The sequence below is a fragment of the Poecilia mexicana genome, unplaced genomic scaffold (assembly GCF_051168715.1).
Source record: "Poecilia mexicana isolate PSO_F unplaced genomic scaffold, ASM5116871v1 scaffold_12, whole genome shotgun sequence".
Classification (NCBI taxonomy): Eukaryota; Metazoa; Chordata; class Actinopteri; order Cyprinodontiformes; family Poeciliidae; genus Poecilia; species Poecilia mexicana.
Window position 1 is genome coordinate 11817462 of NW_028263381.1, and position 18120 is coordinate 11835581.

Consider the following 18120-nt stretch of genomic DNA (forward strand, 5'->3'; position numbering starts at 1 on the left):
GATATTATGCCCAACTGCTTTCTGGGTAACACAGACCAACCGACACACTGCCGCTGCAGTCTCTGTCTCTCTTCCCCTGCCCCTCCCCCCCTTTAAATGTATTATCAAACTTTATTAACAAACCAGTGTTCTGACAACTATCCCAGCATGCACCGCGCACTACTTCTTCTACGGGAAAAAGAAGTTGGCGGCTGCTTACCGTAGTGGACCAACTACGTAAGCAGCCTACTGCATGTCTGTGTAAACATGACGTCTTTCATTTCAATCTGAGTTAATTAGCGTAGCATTTCTGCCGGATTTTCACAACATATCAGCCACGACAATGGACAGGGGAACCAACAAGTTCATGTCATCTTTTTTGGACGACATCAAGGTGTTTGAGCCACTGGATGCCTCCAACATTGTGCACGTCACAGCTAAAAGCTACCGACAGATGAGGAAAACAGCAGATCCTCACACCCTCAGCATAAATATAGCTGTGGACAAGATCACTGATGCCTATTGTTCTTGCAAGGCTGGGTAAGTCGGCATTCATGGTTTTGATGGTCCACAATGTACATTAGCATATGTTTACTACTGTAGCTTGTGTTTGTGAGACGGTCACGCACGTGGTAGCTGCGCTGTGACCTAAAATGGGCATTAGCCAATGAAACGCGGCCCCTGTGGTAAGGTCCGTTGCTGGACCTGTTGTGGCTCAATATTGGTCCATATATAAGGCGCACCGGATTATAAGGCGCACTGTCGGCTTTTGAGGAAATTGAAGGTTTTTAGGTGCGTCTTATAGTGCGGAAAATACGGTACTCTTGTTTGCCCATGAGTTGTTCATTTCATTTTCTATTCGTTGGACAAATGGTGAAGGGAAACATTGAATCATAAAAAAGATGACCCTGTGATGGACTAACTACCTAACCGGGGTGGAACCCATTGGTAGCTTATATTTGGCTGGACTGTGACCATGAATAAGAAAAAGAACATGTGTTCAAAATATTTGGATGGATATTTTTTCCCTGGATTATCAGTGTGCTGCACAGATAAATCCATGAGAAAGATTTCCTTTATCTTGGGCAAAACCTAGCTTTTAAATATGTTCATAAAACCATTACTTCTTGGGACCAAAACGAATAAAATATTCAGACCTTTAAATAAAATGACAACAGCATAAAAAACACTTTAGAAATACTTTTGCAAAAAAAAAAAAAAAAAAGGATTAAAGCAACAAGTGTACAGGTAAGCACCAAATTACCTATACCATTAGCAGAATTTAGTCAATCGTAGTTTACAAATGGTTCCTTATCACTAGAATTATTTATTTTGGATAGGCAGTTAAAATTCGCAGTTGAATTGAGTAGAGAGTCTGTAAAGAAAGCTACAGATTAGGGTGATGGTAAAGATGCTTTCCAGCCTCAGACTAGGAGCTCATCACCAAAAACTGTCAACATGTCAGTGAAAATATACAAATTTTAGTCAGCAAATGTGTGATGGCTCTAATTGCTAAAGATATTTCCCATAATTATTAAGGAGGGTAAAACTTTTTGTAACTTTTGGACAAGCTTTCTTTTAACAATGTAGATAAAAATTGTTTCTTCAGAAACTAGACACCTTGTTTATTATGTTATATTTTAGGAGTCCTGCGTAATTTGTTAGGAACAAACTTGTTGGTTGAAATAATTTCAAATTCAAATCTGACAGGTATGTGAATACTTTAAAAATGAATAGCACAAACTCATATTCTAAAATCAAATGTTCCAAACGTAGGCGTAACAAAAACTACTGCAGATGTTTTAGTTTACTGGTTGACAATGTTTATTGCACTCAGGATTATCAACAATACAAACATGATTTTGAGTACACCAATGGAACGACATGGGAGTTTGATTCACTGTAAACAAAATGCTGTATAATAACATGAATTAACAACTCTGCATCTGTAATGAAGGACATATTTAGAGGATGTGAGACACTCAACAACTCACCACACTGAAACAAGGACACTTAACTTTTCAAGCATTTGAAGCTTTTTTTTTTCTGTAACTGTTATTCTTGGTTATTTTGTTACTACTTCAAGTGATCACTAAGAGATTTTTCATGATAATAATGACATGCAGTTGATAGAGTATTAGATCAAAATGTATTTAGTACCGAGATGGATTTGCATGAAAATAAAAAGATGGACAAAGATGCCTATGGCAAACTTGAACTTACACTCTAACCTAGCTTGTCTTTAGTTTTATTTTTTTTTAACAGTCAGATTCTCTGCTATGCATGTTTTATGTTCCTTACAATAAATGGGGATAAATATGCAGAGTAAAGGTTGTCTTGGGAACATTAACTTTTAGCTAATTATAGATAATGCTCTAATGAGCAAATCTGTATTGGGAAATGCAAACTTACAAAGCACAGGGAATAATAAACAGAGTATTGAGAGTATACATGGAATCTAAGGAATCAGGAGTCAGGGTGTATGGAAAATTGCCTACATTTTCATGGTAAACTTCAGGCCAGCATCCTGAAGGAAGCCTCCTATATTTTCCCTTCATTTAAAAAAAGAGAAAACGCATCACCAATTTGGAAATATTTGGTGTCTTAAAAAAAGAAGTGTGTCATAGACACTAAATCAGCACCAGTCCCTTTTTTCAAGATGCCATTTTATAACAAATTTGCAAACAATGACAAGCATATCTTTAAAACAGCAGAACCAGTTAATACACCTTGGTGAATTTCAAGGTGGAAAACTACTGTTAACTTTATTGGGTGTTATTCTATTCTTGCTTTTAATCGCTATAAATGATTAACATAATTATATCCAAAATAATATTTTAGCAGTATTATGAATACGTTCTGTTTTGCTCTTTAGAATAACTATCATGTTATAGATTTTTGTTTTGCAATACTTGTGTAAATATTATGAATTTGATATTTTTATTCAAGATCATCATACCGCCTGGGCCTCCTATGAGACCATGCCTAAACTCAGAGCGTTCCATAGTTATAGGAAACTAAAGATGTGTTGTTGGCTTCACTGTGTCTAATTTTACTGCCAAAAAAATTGGGAGTAGTTAATAGTTAATGTACAATACACAATGGTGTTGAATAAAACCCTACGGGAAATGGTTCTTTACAGAAGGGAAAAATGGAAAAACTATTTGCTTTGTCGTACTTCTACTCATCTTTTCTTTGGTACTCTTCGTATTGCTTTCAGCTATGATCTTGCAAGCTCATATAGCCGATCCACAGACGCAGAGAAACACAATGACATGGAGAACGTCATGGTCCTCTGCTTCTGGAGAAAAGCTCAGGCTTTACTAAGTTGCAGGTCCAGCTTGTGCAGGGTAACTTTTGCTTTTACTCAACAAGCCAAAACAACTGAGATCATACTAAGTGATGTCACAGTGTTACTTATCACTTCTGTAGGTGGTTATGGATATATGCATGTAAATATTAACAATATTTTGTTTAAAAAATAAAAAAAAGCGGAGCACAAATCACAAACATGAACCCAGGTTTGAGTATTTTACATGGGAAGAACAAAAATCTTAGGCATGAGGACTTTCCATACTCATTGGGTATGATATGGTAACACTACAACTGTGCTGGGTAATGCCTCAAAGAACAACTGAGTGCATAAATTACCCGTATTGCTAATTATATTGCTCTCAAGGCTTTATGACATTTTTTTTTTCTCTTCAACAAAACAAAATGTTTGGGATGTTTTTTTTTTAGGCATGTTAACCAAGTTTTAATGATTTCCTTCACAGATACAACTCTGGCTTCTCCATAACCGTATTGAAACTTTAATTCATTCCACTGCCAATTTCACACTAAAAAGCAAAAACAAATATTAAACTGTTATTTTTTTTAAAGTACTCTACAAGTTAACCTGACCTTGGCTTCAAATATTGGAAGCATTTCTTTCCTGTTACAATTCTCACAAAAAAGTACTTGACAGTGCAGCACTTCGGATACTTTCATTTTTGTGTTCACTTCCTGTAAAACTGTACCATATGCATTATTTCATTCCTAATAGAATAAAAACCATTAAAAGTTGATCAACATTCACTAGAAATCCCAAACACTTCCAGAGTCTTGTCAAAAAGAAAATTCACCCAAGATGATTACTCTAGTCTTCTAACAAGTCATGTATTTTTGAAAGCATTTCTAATTATCAACCTCCCCAGATGCACTGCACGTTTTCATTCTAATATGGCAATGAGACCGAGTTAGTGAATGGAAGATTGCATTGTTTGTGATCCAACTAGAATGGACACACACCCTTTGCAAATTGCACCAACGTGCTTAATGCATGTTTAAAAAACAAGAAACAAAAAAACAGTATTTTTGTCTGTGTTTTTACTACCAGACTTCTACATATAAAAATGTCTCGAAAAGGAGTGAAATGGCAGCATTTAGCACATTATTTTTCAATATTTTGAGACATGGAAAGGTATATGCCCTATTTTAGTTTCCATCACTCAAATCATCACAGCTCATTTGGAATATAAGAACATTTCGTCTCTGGTTATTACACACACAGATCTATCAACCTTGAGAAAACTGGCACTATGCTGGTGGAATCAAATGGAGATGAAGAGGTCTGACCCAGGCAATAAACCATGAATTGACTCAAATTTGGAGCAAGGTAGATGGACTTTGATTGCAGCATTGTATATTCAAGAAAATAAATATGATTTATAATGTAAAAGTAATTTAAATCAAAAGAGAAATTCTAAAATGTCATTTGAATGAATCTTAAACAGGTACATCTAAGACAATATGAATATTGTGGAAAAGGTTTAATATTTTTTGTCATTCATTTCAGAAAGTGATTGTCCTATATTATATAGATTTATTACACATAGTAATATATCAAGCCCTTATTTCTTTAATTGTGTTAATGGCTTACAAATAATGAAAACTCAAATTTTTGTGTTTCAAAAAATGCCAATATAGTAGTAGAGTTAAATATTGGCAAGTATTATCACACCTTAATCAGCTGATTAATTCAAAACACCTGCAAAGGTTTCCTTTGTCTGAGTCAGTGGGCCACACATTCATGGGGAAGAATGATGATTTGACATATGTCCAGAAGACAATCACTGACACCCTTCACAGTGAGGTAAGTGACAAAAAGGCCATTTCTAAGAGTGTGTATCCAAGTATGTACTTGTACAAAGTTGAGTTAAAGGAAAAAGGTGTGGCCGAAAAAGGTGCAACAAGGAGAACCACAGCCTTAAAAGGATTGTCAAGCAAAATGCATTAAACAATTGAGGAAGCTTCACGTAGGGTGGATTGAGGCTGGAGTCGGTGCATCAAGAGCCACTTACAGACAAGTGCTATACTGAACCTACTCCATTTCTAAGCACACGTCCACACTTAGGGTAGCACCAGCAATCTGGCCTGAACTGAATCTCACAGAGAATCAATGGGTTGTAGGCAAGAGGAAGATGAGACATCAGACCCAACAAGGCAGATGACCTGAAGGCACCTGTCATAGCACCCTGGGTTTAATTACAAATCAGCAAAGCCACAGGCTAATTGCCTCCATGCCACATTGCATTACTGCAGTTATTCATGCAAAAGGAGGCCCAGCCAGGTATTGAGAGCATTGAACACTTTTCAGAAGCCTGATATTTCTGTTTTAAATATTCTGTTTTTATTTAATCTATAAGTCATAATGATTGACACGGCAATAAACAAAGGCTTGACATTTTCACTTTATTATTCTATGTCATATATGACTTCCAATTTCTGAAAGGAATGACAAAATATACTGAACTTTTACACAATATTCCCTTTTTTTTTTCTGGAGATGTACCTCTAACTCCACACCACATCAGGTTATGATTTTATGGTTAAATACTCTTTTCTATAAGAAGTAAATACTTAACATTTAATTTCCCCTGAATATTACAGAATGAAAGCTGATTCTTAGTTACTTTTTGCCATTAGAGACAGGTCAAGTAAATTTTAAAGCTGCCAGCTGCATTCAGTAGAAATATTGTTAGTGTGCTACTAAAACCAAATAATGGGACAAGTCAGTAATAAAGTGCATTGCAGGCCAACAGCCTTGGTTTTATTTATTTCATATGTAAATCTGAAAATATTTTCTACCCCTCTGACAAATCTTTCTCAGTCAAACTGCAGTAAGTCACACAGTCATGCTTGAATGGGGACACCGAGGCTAATATAGAAGGAAATGTCGGCTCTTTGTGCTTCATAGCTTAAACACCAATGGCTTGTTTTCATGATCTACTTAGACAACTTGCTATAGTGATAAATACAATAAGCCACCTGGGAACCAAGCTGGGAAAGAAAATAGTCTTTGCTGCAGCTACACTACAGAGACTAGTAATAGTGTTATCTCTTCTCAAACTTCAACCAGACCAGCCACACACACCCACTAAATCTCTTAAGTTCACAGGGAGAAAAAGTGTTTCTAGGAAGTTGAAGAATGCCTCCTTTGGACGTATGTAAAGACTTTGACACAGTGGTCCCAACAATCAAGCACTAGCAGCTGTCCTTTCTGGGTGGTGGCCACTCCCACGGGACAGGTCAGTCCTTCTTGGATCAGAATGTTAAATCCTCCTTCTTTGGGAAACTGAAGAATTTCTTTCCTGCCACTGTCTGTGACCAGCAAATCACCATTGGCATCCACACACATGCCAGTGATGCAGCGGAAGTCCTCTGTTTCGGAGAAAAAGTGGCTCAGCTGTTTCCCCAGCTGGCCATCGGTATCCACTGAGCCAATGGAGAAACCCCCTTCGAAGTGGGGCTCGTTCTGGCGCTTTTCGAAGTTCAGGGCCAGGCCTTGGGTAAAGTACACGGTTCCTGCTGCATCACATGTCACAAACTTTGGCCGGACTGCAGAGCACAATCGGTTATAGCTGACTACACCTACACTGCGGTCCACTGCAAGGCACCACAGCTTTCCCCCTTCCACGTCTGACACCACAAACTGACCTGATGGCATGGCAGTAATTCCCCAAGGCTTAATCAGCTGGTTTTTATGGCAGGCCACATAATGCCCATCCATGGTGTAGACTTTAACTGAATTATCATAGTTGTCGGTAACACCAATCAGGCCTTGAGGAGTCACAGCTATGGATAAGGGGATAAGGTTAGGCAGGTCGGCACCAAAGAAGCTCAGAACAAAGTTGTCTATGCTTGCATTGCGTCGGATTTCGCGCGGGACACCTTTACGATTGAAAATCTGGACACGGCAGTTCCCTCGATCGGCCACCAGTATATCACCTTGTGGTGAAACACAAATGCTAACGGGTAAATTAAACATTCCAGGCAGCGCTCCTTTACAGCCCATCTTCTTTACAAACTGGCATACTGGTGGCCTGGAACTAGCCCCCGCAGATTCCCCACCTGCGTCCATGGACTTTGACTTAAAACTACTTGGTGAACCACATACTGTCTCATCTACAGCTGAAACCATGTCAACATCACGGTAAAGATCCCTTGGAACCATTACAGACCCACCTGTAGCGCCAGAGGGCGCATCCTCTGCTTTAAACTCTAAAATTGTTTCTAACCCACCTTTCTCATCATCTGTATTGACTGTGTAAGTGTTTGTGGTCAAACAGCCCACTTCTATGGGATTAGAGTGTTCTGCTCTGGCCAGTGTTGGCTCTTGTAGCTGGAACTGTGTGGGTAAACTGCTTCTGAGGTCCAGCTCTTCATCATCACTTCCTGCGCCATCATCCTTTAATAAGGCGATGTCACTCTGTCTTACCCGTACAGTCAGATAATCGCAACGTGAAACCACTTTTACCTCTGCGAGGTTAAGAAGATATGTCTGCTCCTCAAGAACCTGTGCATTGAGTTTTTCCACTTCTCCCAAAGAGGCTGTGAATGTCCTTCGAGATTTGCTGAGCTCTTCCTGAAGATGAAGCTCTGCCGTAGAATACTCTTGCTGAACCGCCCGGTACTTTTGTCTCAAGCTCTTGGAAATGTTTTCAAGTGTTGTCTTTTTCTTCTGAATATTGCCCATGACGTCACGGAGGGCAGCCAGTCTACCGCCCAGTTCTTTACGGCGCTGCTCAGCTGCCACTTTTATCGGCTGAACTGAATGGCCTTCGTGCAGGTGGCCATCCGCTTTACAGACCTCACAGAGAACTGTGGTGCAGTCATAGCAGAACTGTCTCGGTAGCCGGTTGCCGCAGGACTTGCACATTAGCGCAGCGGCGGCAGCACTGCAGGTCAAAGTGCAATCTATAATTTTCAGTACTGTAAGATTATCTGCCAGCTGGGAGATGCTGCTCATCCTGGAGACCTTGCTGCAGAAGGGGCAGCGGACACCATTGATGGTATTAGCCAACAGTTTCTCCAGACAAAGTCGACACACAGTATGCCCACACTGCAGGAGTTTGGGTCTGAGTTGATCCTGGTTGTAAGTCTCCAGGCAGATAGGGCATTCGAGAACCTCCCTCATTAGGTCGGGGTCCAGGGAAGAGCATGCTGCTGCCATTGTGGTCTTTTCCCTTGAGTGGAAATAAAAACAAATTGTAATATTTTCCAAGTTCATCAAAAAAAACTTTAAATTAAATTACAGTTGACGATCAAAAATCTACACAAAACCCTATTTTTGCTTAGCTTCTAATGATTCACAGTAGAGATGAGCTTCTATACTCTATATCATCATAAAGACATAGCTAATTCACTATATTGTGATGATAATGTTAAATTCTAAGGAAGGATATTTGCAAGTCCCAAAACAGACAGGTTAGTTGGGATATTTACTGGTTTTTGCTTGGACTGTTTCCCACTGCTGTGTATGTGTTTATAACTAAACACAGCAGAATTATCCATCCATCCATCCATCTATCCATCAAATTAATAAATTAATGTCACTGCATTTCCCAAAAACATAAACATCTATATCAAAACTAATATTTTAAAAGCCTAAGAGATAAGCAATCTTAAATATCTTAACATATTTAAGATTTTCTAAAGCCAAAAACATTGAGTAATACTGTATATTGGAGTTTTTAATACTGAAAGTGTGGCAGAAATTGATGTTCTTTGTCATCTTTATTGTCACTACAATATTCCAAAATACCATGAAAAAATTGACAACCTTATAATTCACTCCTACTTCACATGCAAGTGTCAGATTTACAGAATGGTGAGTTTTAAATTGAATGGTGATGCAATTAAAATGGCACACTCAAGGACGATTGAAAACCGGACAGATCCTGCATTGTTTTACAGGGATGGTGATGTCAAACTTTTTATAATCTACAAATCAATTATATTATCTCAATTAGAAAATAAATTCCTAAAAAGTAAGATTTTAAATGCATGTATATTTATTTTTAAAAAGACAATTTACATAATTTCAACTGACGTGTCAAGTTGTAATAAAATAATCATATTTTAGTACCTCTGCTATATGTATTTGTAAATAAAGCTACTTAATAACTGGTGTAATGTAATTTCAGTAGCTGATCGCTACGAAAGCATGTCGTTGGTATAACTGTCAGATAGCTCCTGTATGTCACACAGGACAAGAAGAAACGAACTCAACTTACTGAGACGAGAACAGAAAAACTTACCGACGAAAAGAAATCCTATGCTAAAAGCTGCCTGCTATGTTGAGCTAGTGTTTTCTGCGGGTTAGCAGACATGATGTCATATATGTACGCGATCATATGCGAGCATGTCACACTTTGTTCAACAACGCCTGCGTATCAATTGCAGTTTAGAAACTGTCTGGTCCCTTAACTTACGCACAACATGAATGTAAAGGCCTCTCTATCCGACAGCAAATGTTCACGGTGTACTGAAGGGTAAACACATCGAGACGGCGTCATTAAAATATATATATACAGGACTGATTGAAACAGGACGTGCATTCAAAACAACTGGTAATTATATCGCTTTTGTTCGTAGATTTGCTTTTTAGCTTTACCTTTCCTCCAACGTCTGATAGAGGAGAAGTAAGAGGGTGTGTAGTCACTGAGCTACAGCCGCTGTATGGAGCTGCAATGCTGATGACTCTTCCTACGCAGAGCCGTAGGTTACGTAAAGCGCCTGCATCAGAGACCGATGGTTGTTTTGATTGGCTAGTGAACAAGCTCTCGCGCCGTGCGTCCATTTACTGAGAATTATTGTGCGGTTTCACCATGCCATGATCCATTAAATACTCAAATAATACCGCAATGTTTTGTGGAGATATTTTGTTCTTCTTTGCAAATAGCTATCTTTTCAAAGGACGACACGAGGCCATGTTAAACTGCGCAAATGACAATAAAAATAATTTTAGTTAATAATCTACCTGGACAAACTTAACAGAGATGAGTTTCAATTAAAGTAACACTCAAAGGTTAAATTACGTACAAAACTATTTGTTAAGGTAGAACAGTAATGACTGAGAACGCCCGCTAGATGTCAGCATAGATCCACAGTAGAATGTTGATCATATCAGATATAGATAGATAGATAGATAGATAGATAGATAGATAGATAGATAGATAGATTCAAAAAAAGTCTAAAAATCAGGTGAAAAGTCAAGATTTGTGGAAGAAGAAAATAAAAAAAAAGAACCTGCAACCTATATTCAAAATTCCACAATAAACTTGGAGTCCAATCTAACAACCTCTAAATGCGGATCAGTGTTTTACGTAAATAAAGATTTCAGGGTTGATGGGTTGATGTTGTTTGTTTTTGTTTGTTTTTACAACTACTGAAAAGCACTTAGCCTACTTGTAGTAACATTGCAGCATACCTACAATTTACATTTCAAAAAATGTGTTGACTATCTTGCCAAAAGCATGCAACACAAATTTATTAAAATACGGATTTGACCCAATAAGAAATCATTTTGGCTAACCAAAGCCTATGGTTTTAATCACAAGGTACTTGCTGTCAATTTAAGTACACTAACTTTTAATATCCTGGTGATTGTGTCACAACAAAAAATGCATATAGTTAATTTAGTGTTTTTGGTTTTATATCTGGAAACACTACTAAAAGTGTCTCTGGGCCACTGAAAAAAAATTACAAAAAATCCCCCAAAGCAAAACAAAAAACCATGGGAATTGACATAACTGCTAACAAAGAACAAAATAGTCACAAAGATCGAAAATAGAGCATAAACTACTTGGAGTGTTGGATCCACCCCTGGTGATTTTCTTACAGTCACAATCCATTGCATCAAAGAATGATATCTGATAACTTCACACCCTCTATTTTTCTCCTGCATGCTCTTCCAGAGGCAACAGACCAGGGAGTCGGAGGCGGAGGGCGACGGGAGATTAAGTCTGTTCCCTTTATCAACTACCTGTTAGCTCTACAGAAGAGCCAGCTGCTGTCAGATGACCTGGTAAATGGCGTAGAGATCCGCTGTGAAGAGAAGGGCAGCTGTCCCTCTGGCTGCCACCTGTGCCATCACCAGGGCATGATGGGAGGATGGTCAGGGAGAAGCCGCAATGGCAATGGTAGGAGTGGGGAACAGTCTTCACCCATCCCTGTCCTCCTTGAAGTCAGCAGGGTTGTGCCACTCTACAGCCTGATCCAAGACAACATCACCAAAGAGGTGAGAGAGACACAAATGAATTATTCATTATATGATTAAATGAAAAAAAAACAACAACAAAAAATAAACAGATGAGATAAAGCAAAATAAAACTGATTAACCTGACCTACGTTTAGTTATGTAGTGATTTGCCAAAAAAATACAAATGCTTTGAATAGTGCAGCATTTTGTCACATAACAACAAACTTCAATTTATTTTAGTGCCTGACTTTGGAAAAATCTGACTTTTTATAAATAAAAATGAACATTGTGCCTTCTATGTATTCGGTCTCTACACTGATGCTCTTAAATAAAATCCAGTGCAACCAACTGTCTTCAAAAGTCACCTATTATTTAAAAATAAGAGTTTACCTGTGTTTAACGTAATCTCAGCATTGATATAGATGTTATTAGAAGCCTGCTTAATAAAGGGCATTAGTGAACAAAAAGTATCACAAAGGACACAGTAGACAAGCTGGAGAGAAAGTTCTAGATAATATTAAAGCAGGTTTAGATAATATTAAAGCAGTTTAATATCAGGCCATCAACTGAAAATGGAAATAGTATGACACAACTGCACTCCTATTAAGACACCTGAAATGGGCAAGTAGAGCATTAATCAGAGCAGAAGTGAAAAAGCCCATAGTGTCTCTGGAGGAGCCACAGAGATCTGTAGCTCTGGTGGTGAGAATTTGTTGACAGGACAAACATTAATCATGCATCACCTTGGCCTGTGGGGAAGAGGGGCATGAGTCTGTGTTGGAAAAAATTAAAAAATTAAAAAAGCGCATACACACATTTGTGCCCTGGTCTTAGGGAACACAGCAGATGTGGAAGACAGTGCCAAAAATGAATCATTTTGGTCTGCCTGCAAAACATGTTGGAAGACTAATGCGTGGCTCACGTAGTAAGGATGCTTTATTTCAGCAGGAGTAGGAAAGCTGGACAGAATTTAATGTAAAATCACCAGATAAATGCAGGGCAATTCTTGAGGAAAGTCTGATAGAGGCTGCAAAAGATTCGAGGCTGGGGCAAAGGTTTAACTTCTGCAAAGACAATAACCCTAAACATACAGCAAGAACTACAATGGGAAGGTTTAGTTAGAAATATGCTGCATGTGTTAGAATGCCCCCAGTCAATGTCTAGACCTATATTCAATTGGGAATCTGAAAATAGACTCACATTTTTGATATTTTCAGATTCTCCCCCACCATAATTTCTGTCTCTAGAGGTGTAAAGGTGGAGTTGTGGTATTCAGAAGGGGTGCGATTTGGAGGAATGTGAATGCTTTTCTGACCACCAGTTTAAGGTGTCAGCTGTAACTGGTGGTGTAAATCAGCTGTGACCCAGTGTCTTTGATAAAAATAGCCTTCTGGGTCAAATCTGACAAGAAGAGCATTCGGCTGATAACACATTCCGGCTGGATAATCTGCACAATTCAGAAACAATTCAAATTGTGCACATTGCTCCTTATTCAGAAGGTGCAAGCACACTGTTTGGCATGTTTTGCTTGGAATGTAATCTAATATAGTATGACTGCGGTGTAACACTTGTAAACCGTGTATATTTTGTTTCCTCTGAAGCATTAAATTAATGTCAGGTGCAGTTGTTGCACCTCACCTATAGAGGGCATAAGTTGGTTAACTTTGACCACTGGGAAGGAGTACTGTAATACAGGCGGCATAAAACGATGACATCATGGTTTTTCACTTGTGGGGAAGTCTGTGTGTATGCATGTGAGTGTGTCTGAATGTGTGTCTATTGGTGTTTTAAAACAAGGATGCACTGCTGAATGTAACATTCAGCTGCATGCTGTGTTTCTGATTCATTCTGTATAGGATGTCTTTGGATTTTTTTTTTTTTTGCAGTGAAAGTTAATCACATCAGATCTGTTTTCCAGAAGCCTAATTTAGGAAGAGGCTCTGGCTTCACTTGACATTTAGTTGACCACATTTTGCCCTGTTTGTGCAACATTTAGTGTTCGTCTTCGGAAGCTCGTCTCTGGTAAATTTGCAATCTCTTTGCGCAAGAAGGGAGGCAAAAAAAGGTGACTCAGAAATGTTCAACATCCGTAAAGCACGCATCTGATTAGGTATCTCCATAAATATCCATGTAAATATGGATAAGTGCATTCAGAAAGCACACGCACAGCATTAACCTCTGTATGTGCCTCTCATAACAAGCACCACAGCCCCAAAGAGTGGGAGGGGCAATCAATAGCAGACAACCCATAGCGGGCCTAGTCAATACCTAAATGTGAGGAAGTGCAAAAATGTCTCCTCATCGTGGTGTTCTAGCCACTTAACTACCCTTATTTTTATCTACCCCAAAACTATCCTTGGTCTTCTGAAGGCATGCAAGAAGAAGACTGAAGAAGACTGGTACCGCAGTAGACTAAGGTACCCCTCTGAGCTGACTTGAGGCAGGATTATTAGCCTCTTATTGATGCCATCAACCTCTGCAGGGGGCAGGGAGTACATCACTCTGCTACTCTTTAGCTTGCATTTTCTTCTCTTATTGGCCACAGCTGCTGCACATCACAATGGCAGATACGTATATTGCATTAGAGACTCGCAGCAACCTGTCTGTCTACACACACAATTGCTCCGTCGCTTCATGTTCATGTGTGCATCTGTCTCTCACACACAATTTCACTTGAGACCGTCTTTCTACTTGGCTGAGTCTGTGGGGAAAGACAGCTGCCATGCTGCAAAAGCTCTCTTGGAAATAAGGCCTCTTTTTTCCCCCCCGTTTTACCCTGAATCAATGGAAGCAATCAAATAGAAGCTTATAAGTTCAGTTTATGGTTAGATGGACTTAGATTCTATCTGAATGTGCATTTCTATTTGGATAAATGTGTCTGTAAATGCCTTGTATCTGGCTTCAGTAGATATGTCACTTTCACTTTGGCTCCATTCCTCGCTCTTTTTTTCAGCTGCTGGTATCTTTTCAGTGACCTCAACCACGCTATCTGGCAGTTTGACAGGACATGGCTCTCTCATATATATTCCATGTTAACCCGAAGGGGGTATGGACAATGGCTTTATTGCCATTTCTTTGTAAAGACCTTCACTAGAAATGAAAAGAAACTGAAATGAATATTAAGTATGGTCTACCTCCATGGGAGTCATTCTTCTAGTACAGTCCTGTGAAAACATATTTCGCCATTTGCAGATTTCCTCAGTTTTTTTGTTTTTTTTTGGTTTGTTTGTTTGTTTGCTTTTTCTCTAATCGTCCTGAAGGAAAATGTATCATCAGACAAACTGCAGTTTCTACCAAGTTAAGATTTTAATCATTCTGGTCCTGTCTATAAAAAAAAGTAATCACCCCCATTGTTAAATCATGTGATTAATCTCCACTTCTGGAAGGCTGAATTTAATTTCACAAGCCACACCCTAACCAGAATATTACCAGACCAGAATAATTGAGAAACACTTAAATGAAATCCATATGACAATATGAAACGGGCTACGAGAAGTCTAAGGAAATTCCACAAGAGATGAGAAATGAAGTCAATGACATAATGATTCACTGCAGACCAAAGAGCCCCCCCACCCCTACCCACTCCTCCCCCCAAAACTCATAATGGCCTTTCTGATATTTCCCTTCATAATCCCAAGATGTCTGGGAATATTGTGGTTCTGATGAAATAAAAACGTACCTGTTATTATTGTCAGTGGAAACTAGCAGTATTTCCGAATAAGACACCATACCAACAGTTAAATATGTTCTGGGGATGCTTTGCTTCTTCAGAACCTGCTTGATTGTAAATTCTGTTGTCTCATAGCACATCAAGTCCACTTTTGAAATGCGGTTTTGGAGGGGGTCAAAAGTAAAAAGATAAATCAGCCAGTTACCTGTTGCCAGTTATCATAAATTCTTGATGATACTTGTCGCCAGCCATGGCACAACCAGTTACTAGGTTTAAGGGACAATAACTTTTTTTTTTCACACAGGGCCAGGATGGTTTCAATGGTACTTTTTTTTTCTTTCAAAAATGACGTTACCGTTTGAATACCATAAAACAATAAATGTTGTATTCACTCAAAATAATATTTGTCTGATAGAAAGCATTCTTTATGACGCGATATGTCTGACAAAAATTCAAAAACAAACCAAATTTCCATAATATTTGCCCATTTTTGCGTGCAGAAACCGTAAATATTTGTCTGTATAATTTATCGGTACATTTGGTGATCCTTCAGTGATAACGTATTTCAAAAGATACATATTTCCCAAGTTGCTCTTTTTTGGCTTTGTTCAGTTTAGACGTGGTCTTCAAACAATTTGTACTGAAATGAGTTGTGGAATTGGATTTGATTTGACTTAGGTGGTCATGGTTATACACACATGCAAACACTGACTCCGACATGTGGTCTGATGCCAGGGAAAAAGAGCTCAGACCATAAATAAGTAAACTATTGCCTGTGGTCCCTCAGCCCCAGGGTTGCTATGACTGAATTATGGCAAACCTTTTGAACAAATTGGTTTTGAGTCTAATGGGTCAGAATGCTCTATACCCTGCCCATTGGCCACTGCCGTGCTTCCTCTCAGCAAAACTGCATTTGAAATAGATATAAGATGGCAGGTTCAAAATGGGAGAGGTAGAAGGATTAAGCTCAAGTGCAGCACAGGAAGCAATTTACAGACGCTGACAAATATGTTGATTTAAAAAAAAACAAAAAAACAAAAACAAATAAAAGTAGGTTGAGTTTTTATTGAAGTAGACAATCTCACAATGAATTGCACATTCAACAAATTCATGGAGATTCTAGAAATGTTTAATTAGTAATCCACAGTGTTCATTATAGGTGTGACATGACAGACTCTATTTCCTTGACTCACTGATCACTGTTCTGGGCAAGAAGACATATTTATCTTATTACCACATAGTAAACTTGGTGTTAGGGAAGGTAAAAGAATGCTTCAATGTCAATGTTAGAGAACTGAGGCAAAGTGGGGCAGCTTTGGAAAAATGTTAAAAAGACTTGGCTTAGTTAAGATTAGCATTCAACTTTTCTATAAGAGACCCTCCAAGTGAAAAAGGATCAATTACTAAAAAAAGCACCCATGCCCTATGCTATGTGTAATGGAAGATACACATGGGCTTGTTTCTTTTTCTGAAGGGCCTTGTCGGAAACAATGGTACCATATATTCTTTCAAATAATTGAAAATGTTTGAAGTACATACTTATATTTATGGCTGCAAGCTTGTCTTTTAGTTAACTGGATAATGATACAAAACTTATTGCCCAATCAACACAGCCACAAAGTCTACCTTCCTCCATTGCCATCTCAGTTCCCAGACCAACATCCAACAGAAAACATTTAGGTTTTGCTGAAGAAACTTCAAACAAAGGTCAAGGACTGTGAACAATAAAAAGGGTTTGAGCAAAGAGGAATGATCAATGATTCCGCTCACCTTATTCTTCAGAGTTGTAAAATGTTACAGGCAACAACTGAGTCGGTAAACGAGCACTTACCAAGAATTAACAGCAGCAGGTTTACTGATACAATTGTGACCTAGGTCATTTTATTTAAAAGAAAATCTGAACAGACCCAGCACTGCACATAGTGTTTAGACAATACATATTACACACTGACTATTTGAAACGCTTTATAATTAAATTATATGCAAGAAACATCAACAGGCTTAGGCTAAGTTAAGCAAAACTACTATTTCTGCCCTTTTTTTTGTCAGAAGTCTTTTCAGAGACTGTGTGTATTAAGCAACCTATTGACCCCCTTTGAAGGTTTCTTTATTTTATTTTATTTTTTTCAGTAATTGTACCACAGCTTAACTGATCTGAGATCTAAAAACTTGCTTGAAAAACTTATAAAAGGCTGGTTGGATTGTTGCTGTGAAAGGCAAAATGTTGTTCCAAGAGTTTTAATGTGTCTGGATGAATCTGAGTGTGCATGATGTTCTCCCATCTTGTTGATCCACTCAACAGTAATATCACCATATAGCTATATTTTTCCAAACCAAATCTTAATCCCCACCATACTTTGAAGATGTACGGCAGGACAAGGCGTACAGATCACTGTGTCCACATCTTTAGGCTCTGTTCAGCACAGAGTTTAAATAATAAATAATGACTGGTTCAGTATTGCATAAAAATTGCATTTTTGACTGAAGCAAAACCCCTACAGATTTGTTCCCATATGTTAGAAAGATTGTACCTAAGTAATAATGTAAATCCACTCAAGCTGGAGTTTGGCACAGAAACATGACCAGAGACTAAAGGAAAATAAGTTGGGGTGTGCAGATGGTACTTTCATTCTGGTAGCATACAGTCATATAGGTCAAGAGCAGCACTTCTTCCAGTCTGATGCACACATTAACTTTTGAATCCAAGAATACAGCTGCACTACCAAGGAAGGTAATATTGCTGGTCATTGATCAGATTTAGTCATTCTCTTTGTGTCCACTCTATACCATCTTCTTGTACTCAAAAAAAGTATTACATTAACAGGCGCATATCATTTGACTGTTTTGCTACACCTAAACTAAGCCGATGATCCTTAGCCTTTTGCAGAGGTGAGGCAATTTCAGCAATATTTTATGTGTCATGATCTATCTGCTTTGACAATAAATA

General features: G+C 38.4%; 2 protein-coding genes across 2 annotated transcripts in view; one reads left to right on the top strand and one right to left on the bottom strand.

Moving 5' to 3' along the window:
• Nucleotides 1-1779: 1779 nt before the first annotated feature.
• trim32 (tripartite motif containing 32) lies at nt 1780-10090 on the bottom strand. Its single transcript, XM_014986350.2, has 2 exons — nt 9917-10090; nt 1780-8486 (listed from the first exon to the last, which is right to left on the bottom strand). The coding sequence occupies exon 2, from the start codon at nt 8471-8473 to the stop codon at nt 6434-6436; it is 2040 nt and encodes a 679-aa protein (XP_014841836.2). The 5' UTR covers nt 8474-8486; nt 9917-10090; the 3' UTR covers nt 1780-6433.
• A 350-nt stretch (nt 10091-10440) lies between these two features.
• Nucleotides 10441-18120, top strand: part of LOC106917409 (astrotactin-2) — a 49322-nt gene continuing 41642 nt past the window's right edge. The window contains exon 1 of the mRNA XM_014986353.2: nt 10441-11542. Coding sequence (XP_014841839.2) covers nt 11168-11542 — 375 coding nt within the window. The 5' untranslated portion in view covers nt 10441-11167. The remainder of the gene's footprint in view (nt 11543-18120) is intronic.

What these genes read in the sequence shown, in the direction of transcription:
- trim32 (XM_014986350.2), bottom strand. Translation starts at nt 8,473, where the DNA reads ATGGCAGCAGCATGCTCTTCCCTGGACCCCGACCTAATGAGGGAGGTT.